This window comes from Grus americana, chromosome 3 (assembly GCF_028858705.1).
Source record: "Grus americana isolate bGruAme1 chromosome 3, bGruAme1.mat, whole genome shotgun sequence".
Lineage (NCBI taxonomy): Eukaryota > Metazoa > Chordata > Aves > Gruiformes > Gruidae > Grus > Grus americana.
In genome coordinates this window covers 40582916-40600873 of record NC_072854.1, presented here as the reverse complement: position 1 = coordinate 40600873, position 17958 = coordinate 40582916, and the positions used below count along the sequence as shown (strand labels likewise).

Sequence of the window (17958 nt, the reverse complement as noted above, 5' to 3'; positions counted from 1 at the left end):
TAGCGAGCCTGCCGAGTGCTCTCCTCGCTGCCCTGAGGATCCTGAATTCCACCATTTCATGGTCACTGCAGCCAAGGCTGCCCTTGAGCTTGACATCCTCTACCAGGCCCTCCTTATTGGTGAGAATAAGGTCCAGCATGGCACCTCTCCTCGTGGGCTCCTCTATCACTTGGAGGAGGAAGTTATCATTGACACATTCCAGGAACTTCCTGGATTGCTTGTACTTTGCTGCATTGTCCCTCCAGCAGATGTCGGGTTGGTTGAAGTCCCCCATAAGGACCAGGGCTTGTGAATGTGAGGCTGCTCCTATCTGCCTATAGAGGGCTTCATCTGAGATCCAGATTTCAATTTTGATTTTTAAGCAAAATAGTTTTGTTTAGCTGGGTTTTAGGGGGTTTGTGTTTTGTTTGTTTGTTTTGGTTTGGTTTTTTGGGGGTTTTTTGTTTGTTTTTTTTTTTAAACTTAAATCCAAGGAGGCTACCCAGTAGAAATACTGGGTTTGTTACACAAATCTTCAGCCGAATTTGTGATTCAGTCCTTTCTTCAGAGAGTTCTGTATGTAATAATAGAGATGAATTTTTTTTTTATCTTGTGAGTTAGCAAAAATATGATGAAAATACTTCTCTTAGTAGGAGACACATTCAATTCAGGTATGTTTTATTCACTGTTATTAAACCACTGTAAGTTTGAGAACATTTGTACCTCTCACTTTGGATGTAAAACTTTTTCTGGGATGTCTGAAATACATCAGCAACCAGTGTTAAAGTAAATAATTTTTATATTGAACTTGGATTATTAAGATGAGACAGGGCTATTGAGGGGGTTGTCATGTAAAAATAGAAAAACACAGAAACTGGCAAGCAAGATGAAACAAATTAATGTAAAAATACAGCAGGAGTGACATCCTGTTTTAAAGTAAGAATAGTCCATCTCTTTTAGAGAAGTGCAAGGAGAGCTCCAGAATAATTGTTTCCTTTTTAAAAAAGGTGGTTAGTGCTGGTAACTTCTGAATCTTTTTCTGAAGACTGTATAATAAGAGTCTGCAGGATCTGTACAGACATTCATGAGCCCATGTCTGTAAAACCCGACAGTCGTCAGGATGTGAGAAGTACTTTGTAGTCTGACGGTGAGGGCTGTCATCGTCAGAGGAAGGGATTGTCCTGTGAGCTGGGCTGCAAACTAAGCCGGTGAAGACACTGTGAAGTTAGGAATGACAGGTATGCTCGTGTCTGAAGTTGTTTTACATTCTTGGTAACTGGCAATTCGATTAGTAATCTACTTGTAACTAATACTTTTGAGTAAAGTATGTTCCCTTTCACAGCTTCTGCTGTGGAGTAACTAGGTAGATGAGCAGTAATTTGAAGGTGGCTCTGAAAAACTGCTTTGGGGTCCGGTGCAGGCAGAGTTGCTGTAGCTTGACTTGAAACTGAATGAAGCGTATCACAGTTCTGAAATTGATAAAGCAAGGAAAATGGACTTATATTTGTCTTGTGTTATTAAATGCAAAGGGATGATTTTTTTTCTCTATCTCCGAGTGTTTCACTAGGCTAACAAGTGTTACCAGTTTTGAATCAGAAAGGTTAGACGTATTTGCATATTGTGACATAGCAGATTGATAAGAGTTGTGTGAAAGGACCTTAGCCAAATTATTTTGTAGAAAGTCAGTATGACTTTGCAGAGACATTATTATGTTTTGGAATCTACATAACTCTCACAGTGTGTTGCGTTTCCGTGAGATTTTTTTTTTTTGTAGGGGAAAGGAAAAGGCACAGTAGTATCTACTGAACTTACATATTTTATGAATAAGGTAACATCTGAAAACTCATCAGTATCGTGTGGCTTGCCTCAGAATTACAGAAATGTTAATAAAAATCTACTAACATAGGTGGAATATATAGATGCATACTGCATATAGATGCAATGAATTTTCCTCCTATTCCTGCTGATTTCTTTACTGATAAGTATGGAGAGATCTCCAAAGCGTCATTTTTTTTTTTTTTTTTCAATTATGCACTCAAGAACTGCTGACTGGCTCAGTGTTTTAGCAAAATCAGCTTCAGCAGGTTATTAGTGCAGCTCTTGGTGAGACACTGCTGCTCCTCAGCTCAGTGATTAAAGAGCAAGGAGAAATCCTGTTACTTGTTGTACAGCTCCACTCATTCCATGTGATTATACCATTCTTTTTGTTAGAGGAATATTATTAAATGTAGCAAAAAAAATTAATTTTATTTAATTTTAAAGTAAGAAAAGAGAAGTTTTAAATAATAAACTGTAGTATGGGTATGCAGTTTTTTGCAATGTTCACAGGGCAGCAGGAAGCTGCAAGAAGTGAACAAAGGGTTTCACAGGTGGAAATAGATGCCATGAGGCTACAAGGAGTAGCACGCTAGAAGCATTGGCTCTCATGCATCATTTACCCATCTTCTATAAAATGTCATTGGGATGCATTGCATTTTATCTGATCCTTGGCAGTCATCCCAGTCAAGCAGGTGTGCCATTTATCATGGTGCTGACTAAAAAAGACAGTACTGTTCAAGTTAATTAGAAATTTTAACATGTATGGAAAATTTGAACATCATTTTTGAAAAGATGAACCGTGATATCTGCATTTTAAGTTCATAAACCTAAAAACCTTATATCCACTGTATTTTTAGTGTCAAAAATATTTGCTTATAAGTCAAACATTCCTTTTCTGCTCATTCCCCTGTCATTCCAAACTTTCTGCAATATTCAGTAGGTATATTCAATAGGTATATATTCTGTTGTTCACAGACAACCTCTAAATAGTTTGATTTCAAAGAATGTGTGTATGGGAAGAAGCTCAGAGAAAATTTCCATTCCCTCCTTCCCACTTCCCTTCCCCAAACTGCTAATCCTCTCTGGTAAAAATTCCATTCTAGAATGTTATAATTGAAATATTTGTAATTGATCTAATGAGAAAGAAAGCAGAATAACTGGGAGGACAAAGCTACTAGATAATCTCCAGAGGTCCCTTCCAACCTCTACCATTCTGTGATTCTGTGGTTTGGCCATCAGGATTTTGATCCATTTTAAGTGCATTGCTTTGAGTTGTACAGCCTATAGGGAGATACAAATGGTAATTCTCAACTCCTTTCATACTTTTGCCATTTACTAAGGGCAGAGTTTGATGCTTCATTTGAATAATTTAGTCAGTAGGTCATTGAGTTAAGTTGGACTATACAAAGGAAATGATGCAAAAATTCAACATAGTTATCAACATATTCATCAGTGACCTGGATGAAGGGACAGAGTGTACCCTCAGCAAATTTAATCATAATACTAAACTGGGAGGAGCGGCTGACACACCAGAAGGCTGCGCTGCCATTCAGTGCGACCTGGACAGGCTGGAGAGCTGGGCAGAGAGGAACCCTATGAAATTCAACAAGGGCAAGTGTAGGGTCCTGCACCTAGGGAGGAATAACCCCAGGCGCCAGTACAGGTTAGGGCTTGACCTGCTGGGAAGCAGCACTGCGGAGAAGGACCTGGGAGTCCTGGGGGACAGCAAGCTCTCCATGAGCCAGCAGTGTGCCCTTGTGGCCAAGAAGGGCAGTGGTACCCTGGGGTGCATTAAGAAGAGCGTGGCCAGCAGGTGGAGGGAGGTTGTTATCCTGCCCCTCTACTCTGCCCTGGTGAGGCCACCTCTGGAGTTCTGTGTCCAGTTCTGGGCTCCCCAGTTCAAGACAGACAGGGAGCTACTGGAGAGAGTCCTGTGGAGGGCTGCAAAGATGATGAGGGGAGTGGAGCATCTCTCTTACGAGGAAAGGCTGAGAGAGCTGGGTCTCTTTAGCCTGGAGAAGAGAAGGCTGAGGGGGGGGGATCTTATTAATGCTTATAAATATCTAAAGGGTGGATATCAAGAGGCTGGAGCCAGAGTCTTTTCAGTGGTGCCCAGTGACAGGACAAGGGTCAATGGGCACAGACTGGAACACAGGAAGCTCCATCTGAATATGAGAAAAACCTTCTTTACTCTGAGGCTGCCAGAGCCCTGGAACAGGCTGCCGAGAGAGGTTGTGGAGTCTCCTTCTCTGGAGGTATTCAAAACCCGCCTGGACGCCATCCTGTGCAACCTACTTTAGCAGGGGGGTTGGACTAGATGATCTCTAGAGGTCCCTTCCAAGCCCTACCGATCTGTGAATCTGTAAAATTAACAGTCTAGGCCAAAATGTTGCTTTTAGACCTGACTGATTTACTGAGTTCTGTATTTGCTCTGTTTTATGACTATGCAGTTACTTATAAATCAAAATTTTTCAAATTTTACTAAAAGTACCTACAACTTCAGGATAGACTCTTCATCTCCACAGTAAAACATAAATTGAAATTAATAAAGAAGCGTTTTTGGTATTTCACCTAATTTTTGTTATTACTTGACATTTGTAGTTCTCACTGGTTATTTGCTTTTCCTTAGGCAAGTCATAATTTAACATGAAAGCGTATCATCAATTCTCCTTTCATTAGTTTAGTTAGATGGATTTTCTCTGGTAAATACCATCTTGATGGATGTATTTACCTCCATATGGAATTCACAAACTTTCAAAATGTAAACCAGAATATTCAAGATCCAAATTAATTCAGGCAGTTGTTCTACAGTAGTGTAGCTGTGGCACTGGGTTGTAGCCTAGTTAGGGAGTCTGCCAAACATGAATTTTGAATGATGCCGTCAAATATTTTTCAGTACATATTTCCAATTTAAAGTAAGTGCTACTTGCATGTTAAAGTGGCAAATGGGGTTTGTTTTTTTTTTTTAATTTGTCCACAAACGATTATGGTGTCCTGTATCAGAACTGATTTTTCTTAATCTTTTAGTGTACAGAATCATCTTGGTTTCTTAGTGTTTCTTTTTGGACAAAGGCTTTTTTTTTTTTTTATAATACTGTAATGGTTCACCTTCCTGAAACTTGTTTGAGCCTTGAATGTTCTTTGTAAAAGAAATGCTAATTTGTTGAAGCTTTCTATGTTGACATTTTCCAAGCTTTAACATTAAGCCATAAATAAGCAGTTTACTAGTAAATGATTGCAGTAGTAGCATATAATCTGCTCTGATGTGTAGTCTCCTAAATGAGATATTTCTCTATGGAAAAAAAGATTCATTTTTCCTTTTGTTCTACAGCTCTTGGAAGGAAGCTTTGCTAGAGAAGTTAGCCATGAAGTGGACGGACTGATTTTTCAGCCTACAGGAGTAAGTAGCGTAAAACCAGATTTTTCTCCCTTCGCTCTCAAATGAAATTCTCACCCTCCCTCCCCACTCATCCTCCCATCTACTACCTCATCTTTGTTTCAGTCAGAATTACTTTGCAATTTTTTGGTCTGATTTTTGCAGTTCCTCAGCCTACTTAAAATCTACTAGTTGCAATCTAATTTATAGTATGTGTGACTTCAGATTAATCCATGGTGGTAGTTTTCCAGAATCAGTTCATGTTTTCTTCACGTGTGTACAATGCTGTGCTGCTAAATAAGGAAGGATTTTTTTCTGACTACATGAATTCTGTGAATCTTTGGCCCACTGATTTTAACTCTTAGATTATTTTTCTTTCTCAAGGACGTTCCCACATTAAAATTTTAGTAAAATTTGTAACTTACGTTATTTTAATGCAAATAAAGCGTGATATATTCTCGAGCCACATCTGCTAGTATAAAGGTATATGACTGGGGTGTGGAGAAGTCACCAGAAGAACTGCAGACAACCAGAAAAAATAATACAAAAGATTCTCAAGAAAGAAGGGTAGCTTTAAAGGAAGTCAGTAGCATGGCCTCATCCATCCTACTGCTGCTCCTGTTGACTCTGATACAATGGATACACTTCAATTGTGTATTGTATATTGGCATAGATAGGGACTGTAACATTATCTATGTTGACTTTTTTCATAGCTTGTAAAACAAGGAATTGGGTTTTTTATTATTTCAAATTTGACAGATATTTCTAACCTTACAGATACTCAAGGAAAACGTTTGTATTTAGTTTTCCAGATGAAGTAGTTTTTTCTGGTCTACTTCCTATATTGTAGTTCGTAGCAAGATTGATGACACTCCCATCTGGAAATGAGATTAACCTCTGTTCTCTATTGCAAGTTCTACATCAGTTTACCACAAAATAAGTGAGCAATTAGACCACATACCTTTTTAATTTTCCTTTTAAATATATAGCTATTTCACATTCAAAGCAAAAATAATTAGGGTAAAGAAAATTCATACTTCTCTAAGAAGTCCTGATGATGTCTTAGAATATTGTTAAAATCTAAAGCAATTGTAAAGGCTTCTCAGAACCACTTTCCTGAATATTAAAGGTTAAGCTGTGCGGAGTTACTACAGCTAAATTTGAAATTACCTTTTCTACTTGAAATGAAATTACTGAAGAATATGTCTCTTTGCTGTTGTTACAGGAAATTAGTATCTGATATGTTTTGTGTTTCCAGAACTTGTGTTTTCTGATTTAGCATGCTGAGAAATTTGTAACCCAACAAAAAACTAATTTTCTTGCTTTCATCTTTAAAATATGGGATATATTTGTTTCGTCTAATTTAATGTTCAAACTTCAGTATTATTTCAGGATTTATAGAATGTAAGTTTGTTGCATCTGTTATTAAACAGATTTTCCTAGATTAAGCAATGTGCAGTTTTCTCAATGGTTTTTGTAGTTGAGAAAATATAAATAATATATTTAGAGCAAAAGAAATGATTGCAGACCTATTAATTGGGAAATAAGTTTTAAAGCTGATTAACTGAAAAGAGTGAAGCTGATATAGATAGCTAATACTGCCTTTTTTTTATTTTGTGTGATACAAGGACATAAATTAATAGCCAACAATACAAGGGCAACAGAGTATATAACAATGCGTAAATGATCCGTTGAGAATACTAACTGCAATAATTTTTCTTTTTGAATTATAGTTGCAGTTATGTGTATGATACATTACACACTTTTCACAGAGAAAGATGCCTGTTGTTGATGGGGGTAGAGGCCTAAATTTTGGTCATCATGAGACTTTAGAGACCTTTATAAAACCAGTTTGTCTCATGGCATATCCAGAAGAAAACAATTCTTAATAACCATTTTTATTGACATATTTGATCTTGCAGAAAAAAATAGACAGAAATCATGCTGAGTTTTAGAAGAGCAGGGAAATTTAAGAACATATTTTGGGAGCTGCTGAAGTTTCGTGTGTGTTTTGAGAAGAAGAAAACAAAAGATGACAAGAATTGGAGCAAAATCACAAAGAAGTATAAAACAGCAGCAGAGGAGGATGCATGGAATGCGATCATTTACAGACAGGAAAATTTGGGGGGAAAAATACCCACACTTTCCTTACTTTTAATAGTTAAAGGAGGATGTAGAGCTTAACTAATTATTTAATATAAAGAATGTTGAGCTTATTAGTTCAGTCTGTTTGAAAATCTTTTCTGTGCTGGGCTGGGTTTTTTTGAGGTTTTTTTGGTTTGGTTTGGTTTGGTTTGGTTTTCTTCCCTCCCCTGTTTACTCAGAGATGTTCCTCTTGATCTCTGGTCTTAGATGCAGACATCAAGGCCTGAGTATATGGATATATTCCCCACTAGCTACAGGCAATACTGGCACTGGGAGTTGGAGAAAGAATATTTTGTTGTTTTGGAGTTTGGTTTAATTACAACTTATTATAAAAATCAAAATACCTGAAATTATTTGTGAACAGGAATTAGGCTTTCAGCTTCTAAGAGCTCTGGATTTTCTCACTTTTCTCTTGGGTTTGAAGAGATTTGGCATCAAGTGCCTGTGAATTAGTTCAGTTTTGAGAAACTGGCACACTTTAATGAAAGAGGATTTGTGAAAAAGTTTTACTGCCGAGTTTAGGGTTTCAGTTAGGTATAATAGGGTTTATTTTCTTCTGTTATTCTTCTTATCTAAAGTCATATTATGAATAGCAAGCTTCTTGTACTGAAGCAGAAATTGTTTTGCACTGTGAGTGGTGATGGTAGAAACAAGGTTAAGGAGTAAGGAGATTGTTTTCTGCCTGTGTAGGTTAGTTTATTTTGCAAGGTCATGCTAACTGAGCATTATTATTCCTAACTAATTCACCAGTTACCTGAGTTACTTATATTGGTTATTGCCCTGGGTATACCAAGTGCTTGAATTTCACAATGACAACTGAAAGGCAATGACCGAGGCCTCCCTTCTTCTTCCCCCTTCCTCCCTTTCCAGAGACTGAAAGCTTTCACAGATCACGAGAAGAGCATGTTTAGTGGAAGTGATGGAGGCTTTCGCCTCATTTATAATTTAAGAATGCTTTGTAGGTGATTTGATGTGATGTGTGCTTCGTAGTGCCCTCCCTGCACATCCCCTGCATTTACCTACTATTCTTTAACAACTCCGTGGTGAGAGACAAGTAAAAGACAATGTTTTCTTACTATTGTTTCTCTTCTTCCCTTTGCACTCTTTTCCTTTTCATGCATCCTCTCTATCCAATAGCCCGTGTCCCACATTCCTTTTGATTTCCCTTTTGTGTCCCTTCTCCCTAACGCTTCTTTTCCCCGCATCATTTTCTATCCATTTAAGATGCTACCGATATAACTCCCACATGGCTAAGTCAGCTCCATTCCATCTGATCAGCTTTCTGATCCCTCTACATGTAACAGGTTGGCAGAGCAGGGACCGAAGCTAAGTGCTAATTAGGAGGAGTGAAACAGGCCAGCAGGAAACCTCATGGACAGGTATGTTGCCCTGTGATGATGTCCCAGACAACGAGTCAGTTAGTTTGCAGGTAAAAGGCAAACACCTTATTCACGGATTCTGAATGCTTGTGTAAAGATTGGAAGTTTTCAATCCTTTTTTCTAAAAGGTTACTTCAAAACAGCAAACAACTGCTTACATTTGTTTTAGAACACTTGCAGTTTGCCAACCTGCGTGTTTTTAATGGAAATCTCAAAAATGGCCTCTTATCTTCTGATGGCAGAATCGGCTCTCTGACCTATGCCCACTCATCAGTGAAATTACTTTTGTTATCTGCCTTGTATATCATACCTTTGCTAGATATCTCATCCTGTCTAATTTTTATGCTAGCAATCTCTTAATAACCAGCTTTCTGGCTGGCTAGAACTCTTTTTCCCTTGCTTGGGGAAAGGATGTAGGAATTAGAAAGCCACCTGACAGAAGGCTTGCTGGCCATCAGTTAGGCAGGCCTAAGGACAGGTTTGAGCATCTGTAGAAAGCTTGTATCAGAATTTATTCGCTTCTGTTCCATCGTTTTGCCTCTTGATTTCTGTGATGTTTTTGCATTGGCTCAGGCTGATTTCTGTTTGGTACTTCTCCATGCTCTTATTTTGGATGAGGAATAAAGTCCAGTTGTGTGGGTTTGGGATTTTTCCGGGGAAGGAAGAAGGGCAGCTGCTGAGCTCTGTTCTTCTAAGATAACTGTTATTTTAAAAAATGGCTGAATTATTTAACACACAACTCTCCATAGTGAATGCTAACAAAAAGCTTAGGCTTTAAAATGAAAGGAGAATAACGAACAGGTTTTTATTACTGACTAACATTGTACGCGTTTTTAATATATCTTCCTTCCCCTCCCTTGGCAGACTTTAGTGGTGATCTGAAATGCTTGGTTGCCTGTTAATTATTCGTGCTATTCCTATTGTATAATAGGCTGTGTTATTTTCTGTCATTGTAAAAGTTCATCCAAAATCACTGAAGTTAACACTGAATGAAATATCTCCAAAAAATACCATCAAAGGTATTTGAAGAAGGCCATGTTTTGTTTCATTAAGCAGTGCTCATTATTTAGTTTCTCCTAAATAATCCTATATAACTGGTAAGCCTTTTCTTCCACAGTATGCATTTTATTGAATCCTCTGTGCATTTTTAAACATAGGCCAAGTCAGTTGCTGGCATAGTGCTGAAACTCAGACATCATGTTTACCAGTGATGGAGCATCAGTTATTGTTAAATATTTCTATTGCAATAGCAAGAAATGGCTTCATATGGGCTCAGATATAGTCTCAATACCAAAGCTGGTATGTATAGGCTTGGGAGGAATCATATGATAACATAAATTTTTGCTTCTAACAAATATGCAAGCTTCTGGATTTAGCTTTCTAATTTTGTAGTAATTCATGTAAGATTTGGAGGCAATGGAATAGAATAGACTATTTCAGTTGAAAGGGACCTAAACTGACCATCTAGTTCAACTGCCTGGGCACTTCAGGGCTGACCAAAAGTTAGAGCATGTTGTTAAGGGCATTGTCCAAATGCCTGTTAAACACTGACGTGCTTGGGGCATCGACCACCTCTGTAGGAAGCCTGTTGCAGTGTTTGACCTCTCTCTCAGTAAAGAAATGCTTCCTCATGTCAAGTCTAAACTTCCCCTGGTGCAGCTTTGAACCATTCCCATGCATCCTGTCACTGGATAACCAGGGAGAAGAGATCAGCACCTCGATTCCTTAACGTAGATGCTAAGATTGCCTGATTATTTTTTTTCTCTAGAGTTTGCAACAGAAGGGAAGAGAATCTAGAGAGGAGAATTTTCATCAGTCTTTGTGTTGACCCACACTACTGAAACCTTTCACGTACCTTTAGAACATCTCATTACTAAATGTGATTTCGTCTGCAAGAGGAGTGTTCATGACTGAATCTGTAACTAGTCAAGGGATGCTGTTGTCATGTCAGCATGCACTTTTTGTGCTGTTGTAGGTTTTCCTTTAACAGAGAACTTGCTGTCAATCTCCTTAAATGCCACAGAGCTTTACAACTCTCTTCTGCCTATGAATAGTTGTTATATTCAATTTCCATGGCAATGTTCCTTGCAGTTCGTCTCTTAAATAGCTCGTCATATCTCAAATATACCATTCTATCATATGCTTTATGAACATACTCAAATTTATTAGCAATGCACAATATTTTTTGAGAGTTTTTCTGTGACTATACAAGTAAAATTTTTATACCAATTCAAGTTTGTCTTTGCTATCTTAGGGCGATTTGTTTTCTACCTTATTTGGAAAATCAGAAAACTAGAGCATTAAGAAAAAATAATAAATGCTAAATTAAACACCAATAAGTAAGGTCTAACTAAATTAATTAGAGCTCATTTAATTGCTTTGTTAGACTCCTAGATAAAACTGCCATGATTTTTGAACCTAGCAGATTTTTATGGTTTCCACTTACTTTCCAAGAACCTGAGATAATTCTCACACCTCAGGAAACCTGAACATTTCTTACAGGTGCAAACTCCTACTGTCCACACTTGACAAAAATTGACCAAAAAGAGTGAGGAAGTTATGAGTCATTTTTAGCTCTGAATATAGTAAGGTAATGGTGCAGCAAAAGTTTTCCTTCTTTAACTTTCTGCTGCTGGTCCTCTAGTACATTTAGAGATGCAATGTATATGCTGTTTGCCAGAATTGTTTAGCCTGACTTCCTTTTTATGTCTGCCCAAATAGATAACAGTGCCTTGAGTCTGGTTACCTAAGGAAAGTGTTAGTTCTAATTGGTATGTTATCTCATTTGTTTGCTTATGACCTATACCATCTGATGTTCTCCGATTTCTCAGGCAATGAATTGCATTTTTGGGAGCTACCTAAATAGGTTCTTGAACTTCTGTCATGCAGTTTAATCATCCTGCCTGCCAACGGCATTAGGCAGAAAGATCTTTGTTAGATTTTACATTATGTGTACTAGTCATCCTCAGAATTGTCAGTTGACATTAATATGGTGGTGTCTGTGTATGTGTTATTTAGGAGAAGAAAAAAATGCTTTTTCTGGATGCTGCTGTTCTAAATGTTGGGAAAACAAAGATGTATTTTGTATTAGGATAGGCAGAATCATCATTTATAAAGGCTTTCAAATATGGTTTTTGCATATCTTATTTCAAAGCTAGATGCCAAGGAGCTTGTTGAGTGCACTTGTATTGTGCTTCCAGCTATGTCAGTTTGCACATACTTTCTAGTTAAAAGAAACAAATATATGTAAGGAATTTATACTGTAAATGTGATTTTCAGGTGAGAATACCAAAGCAATTGTTCAGCTTCTGCAAAACATACCTGCTTTTAAGAGAGTAAGTCTGTATTCCACAAATTAGGTTAATCTATATGTGTGGTGGATCAGCTCTGATAAATGTGTTTGGTAGCTGGATAAGGAAGTCTCAGAGAGGTTCTGCTTTGAATCAGTGAGAACTCTTTGCTGAATCATCTGAGTAGTTGATTGTACTCACGATCTTTAATGTAGGCTGCCGTTAATGAAGTGGTCAGTTGTCTCCATTGCAGTGTTCCTACTCATCCTGAATTTTACAGCAATCTTTCCAGATTTAGAAGTTTGTAGATCACAAATGACTTGGAAACTGGAAGATATAGTGGAAAGTATTTTATCAACACTCTTTGGATCCCAGAGTAGTTATCAACAAACAGAATGCCCCATCTATACTCTTTCTATCAAATTATCTATATGATTAATGTATAGTCTTTCTGTCAAATTGGAGAGATTTAAGAAAATATCTGGAAGAACTATCTTGTTGCAATTGTTTTCTCCCAGTACTTTCTCCTGTGCATGCCAGAACAAGACAGCCAACAGACCTCTTAAGTTTCCATGAAAATACTTCATGAAGTGTTCCTGTTTTTTCTTAGTCAGGAGCATAGCAGTAAAGCAAAAATAGTGGTTTGTGTCAGGATAAGGCAGAGTATTTAGCCTGATCTTCATGCTGCTGTTTTAGTGTAAGCAGTAGCCCAGCATTTCAGGAAGATGACATATATACCTAAGATTTGTGAAACAGGATTGCTTTCAGAGGAGTACTGACATTTGCATTGTGGTATTTGAATGGCTAAAACAGTTAATGTAAAAACACTTTCTTTGAAGAGTAGAATGGCTTATTTGACATTATTATTCATGGTTTGAAATGTTTACTGGGTCGCTATTCTTATTAATAGTAAATGTGAAAATGGAGGATCAATATCACAATTGGGTAACTGAATTTTTGTAATTATCAAAATATGTCTTTTAGTTGCTAGCAGGTATTATCAGATAAATCTTTGAAGGTAACTGTTTATGTCTGGTGAGAACACATTTAAAGTAATCATCCACTGTACTGTGCAGAATATGGTATTCTCTGCAAGGCTCAGAGGTGCCTGCAGAATAGTATTCTGTATTGAGGAGGTACAACAGAACACAGTTGTGATAATTTGATCTCATTTTGGCTGCCCATAACTTGAGTTTCAGTTGTAATGGTACTCCCTGTTCCATTCATCGGCTCTCCTAGTTTTTGACATTTCCAAAATGGTGAACCAAGTCCATTAACGTATGATTAATAATGAAAGTCTTGAGCTTGATATGAAAACTATAGATTGCTTTTAAGAAAATTCCATTGTCTTCCACTGACATGCATGCTGAATAATTTAGATGTGATTGTATCATACGGGTTATACTCTTCTAAGTACAGTTAGAACTTCATTACATAATTGTAGAAGTCAGGGATAAGAAATTGATGAAAACTGCTTCCATAACTACTGCAGATGTTCCTAAATCAAAAGTTTAGTTTCTCTTAACGCTGCTAGTTGTGTTTCTGAAATGAAACTCTCCTCTTCTCCATGTTATTCTAAAAGCTTTCCACAGAGGTAGAGGTGTGTAAAACTGCGACATGCCTGCTGGTTTGTTCTGAAAGGGGAAAACGAGTATAAGTCATAGCTGGAAATATCCAAGACTTCCAAAATACAGATGTTCTGCACACTTTGAATTGTTGATTAAAGAAACCATTAGTACAGTAGTTAAATGCTATCTGAAAGTATTGACAAGTTTGAACTGACAAACAGTAGGTTACTCGTTTCCAAACACTGATCACTGGAAATCCTAAGAAGGTCTTGTATCTCTATATTCATCCAACCACTGAAACAAAACATGTGGTTTATCTAACACAGGGTTTTCTAGAGACAACTATTAACTTATGAGAGCAATTAAAACATGTGTCTTAGGGACTTGTCAGATTGTGAACTGATGTTGCCATTGTTAAGGGAAAATATGGCTTGTTCTGCTGGTAATGAGGAAGATGAACAACAGAAGAATAAAAGATAATTCTATGCAGTTCTGGAAATATTCCACTGTTATAGCAAATAGAAGTTGATCCCAGGATCCAGTGCTCATCAGATGAGCTCGGAACAGGTGGAAAAAAGTTTGTGATGTGGTTAACAAAAGAAGAGTTTCAAGGTTGTTCTTTTTGTCTTGATGTCTAAAATGTAAAGTTCCAATTTTCTGTCTAAATCTACAAGATGTCTGATGTATACTGTGGTGAGTCAGGATGAGGAAAAAATGAAAGAATGGCAGAGGTCAGGTTTTGCTAATTTTTAGGCAGCTTATTCCTTTGCAACAGTCTTAGCATCAGCTCAAGTCAAGCAAAGCAAATTAAGATTTGTTTGGCTTTTTGGAGATGGTTTTTTATAACTAACATATCTGGCTCCAAAGCCGAATATGAAAGAACAGTAGACACAAGTGTTACTGTTTTGTGTGTTATTTACAGAATATTTAAAAAACCCCCAAAATTAGGTTTAGGTAATACAGGTTTTTCTGTTAGAGTCCACTACATACATGTTTATTTGTCTGTCACAGATATTGTATTTCTGAAACCTTCAAGACTTTTTTCCCAGCATACTAACATAGTTTTGAGAGAATGTGTTTGATTTTTTAAAGGAGAATCAACAACACTCTCTAAAATATAGAGTACAGTACTATTTCCATCTACTAAGATTGTAGAAAACATATCACTCACATCTATTGATCAGGTATATGAACAAAACTGAAGACTTTATATGTAATTTTTCAGATGAGGGATATCAGTATAGGCTTTTTTGCATTTTCAGAGGGCTTAAGTAATACAGTCACGATGCTTTCATCATTATTAGAGGATTTGTTTTAAACTTTACATTTCATTAAAATATTTGAACCAGAAAAGAACACGAGTGTACTTTTCACAATTTGCATATGAACCAGAACAACCAGGTGACTATTTGTTCACATTTTAAAAGACTTCTGCAGAATAAGCTCCATTTTCTATGCTTGCTGTACACGTTTATGCAAGACCTGGTATTTTACTTGGAAAAATATTATGGGAAATGTGTTTTCAAAATGTTTGCACTGCTGCCCCTTTTCAGTTTCTGGATTGAATGGGTGCATAGCACCATGTGCCTCGTATCCAATAACAGTCAGATAAATGAAACTTAGCATTGATGATCAGATCAGAAAATAGACTCTCGAGCATCATTGTAGAATAAATTGGATAGTAGTTTTTGTCAGAGTCATGAGCTGCATACAGATAGTTCACAAACAGGACCTAATTTCTCAAATAAATTGTTCATTGAAAATCATTCCCATGGCTCTGATTGCTACGCACTAAGCTGGTCCGTCTCTGTGGAGAGCAGCTGCAATGCTAGTAACAGTCTTCAGATGTTTTTGAGAATGTTGGTTGCTGGGTTGGTTGATAAAAAATTTAAAATTCTGTATAAAGGCAGGTAACAAGGCTTGCTTAGCTGCAATTATGAATTGTGGCTTTTTATTCTATAGGTCCTTCTGTGTGTTTTCTGTGAGACATTGTCACACATCTGACAGTTGTTGCACCGAGTCAGATACTGTAATGGGAGCTAACTGTAATATAATTATTCTTTGTAGTCCCATCAATCTCTTGGGGGTTTTTTTTCTGAAACACAGCATTACTCCGACTTGCTTTATCACAGTTAATCAGTTTGCCCTTACACTTATGTTCAGCTTTGGCTTTGAAACTGCATTCTTGTGAACTATTAATGCTTTTAATAAATCTTTACAGCTGCTAGATATGTGGAAACTTCTGGAACAAATACCGAATGAGAATTGGAATTAAGCTAATACCATGTCTTGGAGCATGCTGGAAATCAGAGTGGTTAGCTACCATACTAGGGATGTTACCATGGAGAGAGCTTCTGTTTCCATGACATTTGCTTACATATTTTGCTAGGCCTTCAAAAGAAGTAGGGTTTTGTCCCCTTACCAAATTTGGTGGGTGTTATTCCATTACTTCTGAAACTCTGCAGTGTCTCACAGCAAACGTATATTAATTAATTTCTTAGGAATATTAATTGTGACTAGACTGGCCAGGGAAAAAAAATCGAGGAAAAAAGTTATTAAAACTTACAGCATCCAGAAAGCAAGAATTTTATATAATATTTTTTACTAGATTAGATATTCCAGCTTGATTTTAACTGGATATATGCTGCTCTGCTTGTATACATTTTGGTTAATTAAAAAACCTCATAGCTAGTAAAGAAATAAGAGTTTTACTGGCTTTAGAAAAAAAATGTGTTTTCCTGTATAGCTAATGGCTTTATACTGTGAGATCTGCCTTATACTGGAGTGGAATTTTGGATTGCAGTAAAAGTTTAAATCAAGTCATGATGTAGCCACTGGTTAAGAATCAGCTATTGGCCTAGGGGTAAATTACAAAAGCCATTTTTTCTTAGGAAGAAAGAAGTGCTTATGAGATGTGAAACAGTTGGTAGCTATCCATAAAGGGGAGTTTCTTTAGTAATTGTTATGGCGATATCATGGAAATCTACAGGCAGCTTTTGCATTTCTCCTGCATTGAAAATTTCTGATTGTGGTCACATATAGCCACAGTTCTCTTCTGCAAGACTGCATGTGCAGGTGGGTATGATTCCCAGGTGCTTGAATATAAGGAGCTAGGGGACGATATTGGTTGTTGGACGCTGCTGTGTGTCCTATTCTCCCCTGTACAGAGGGGGCTGAGGAGGGGGGATGCAGTGAGTTAAACACCGTTCAGTATTCTTATGCCTCCCCTAAGACAAAATTGCTTGCCTTCTGTTCCTAATGAACAATTGACTGTTCTTTCCTTTGTATACCACTCTTACGTTCTAATTAGTTTCTAGTGTCTTAGAGTGTCTGTTTTAAATGGCCTCTCTTTTTGGCCCGGTGGCCAGTGAGAGTCTAAAACTTTGATCCTTGTGATACCGTCTTGGAGCAGATTATTCTGTAATATGTCTGTGTGCAACAGTTATAAACAACTGTCAGGGCTTCAGCTGATGCCCCTTTTGAAACACATTTTTTTCAGAGGTTTTCCCAATTTCACATTTTGAAAGCACAAATACATGTATGCAACTGAGGGAGAAATATTCCAGGAAGCCAAAAAAGCTGAGAATTGTCTATTTCATGCAACTAAAATGTTGGTCTGCCTATTTTAGTATTTTGGTAAATAAGGAATGGTACTTCACCTAATATCCTTCCTCAGCTTCCATCATAGTCATTGTTACAGCTTTATTTTAGCCAAGATGTCTTTGGTTTCCACTTAAAATTAAATTCTACATCTTTCTGCCAAAACCAATACCACTGACTCCCCATCTCCTAACTATAAGGTTCATTTTCTTTGACCAGGCTTTAGAAAAATTTCATTTCAAGAAATAGCTTATTAAATGCTTTTGTTTTATAAAAGTCATGTTTTCCTTCTGTTGAGGACGTAGTATAGAGCAGAAAAGGTTTTTACAAGACAGCTCATAAAATGAGCGTGGTACTTACTGTTCTTGTGTCAGGAGAGGTGTAGCTCAACATGAGTCTCTAATCCTTTTTGGAGTACCTGCTGGATTGATGACAGGTGAACTTGTTCACTTTGCTGCCATCTCATCTCTGTACCTCTCCTCTCTCACTCTGCTATACAGGAATTTTTGAAGGATTCTGTTGAAGTTGTTTCACAGATAGGATGGTGCTTCACAGACATCTAGTTTATTGGCTCAGAGTTCATACTACCATGCTCATTATTATCTCTGTTCATTTTAGTAACATTTACATTCGAATGATAAACTCACTTTATCTTGGAGGTGGGAGGAGATTTGTAAAATATCTCACGAATGTTGTCACAGATTCTTGCTTGAACCAATGATGATATTTTTCCCCCTACATCATTCTCAGTTGTGACAGAGATACTAAGCTTTTACATTGTAGAGGTTAAAGAAAGGGCTACT

General features: G+C 37.2%; 1 protein-coding gene across 5 annotated transcripts in view; it reads left to right on the top strand.

Moving 5' to 3' along the window:
- RNGTT (RNA guanylyltransferase and 5'-phosphatase) overlaps positions 1–17958 on the top strand; it is a 207558-nt gene that overhangs the window by 107094 nt on the left and 82506 nt on the right. For all 5 annotated transcript variants that reach the window (XM_054818904.1, XM_054818906.1, XM_054818909.1 and 2 more), the window contains one exon: positions 5129–5197. In XM_054818904.1, the coding sequence (XP_054674879.1) occupies positions 5129–5197 (69 nt within the window). The remainder of the gene's footprint in view (positions 1–5128; positions 5198–17958) is intronic.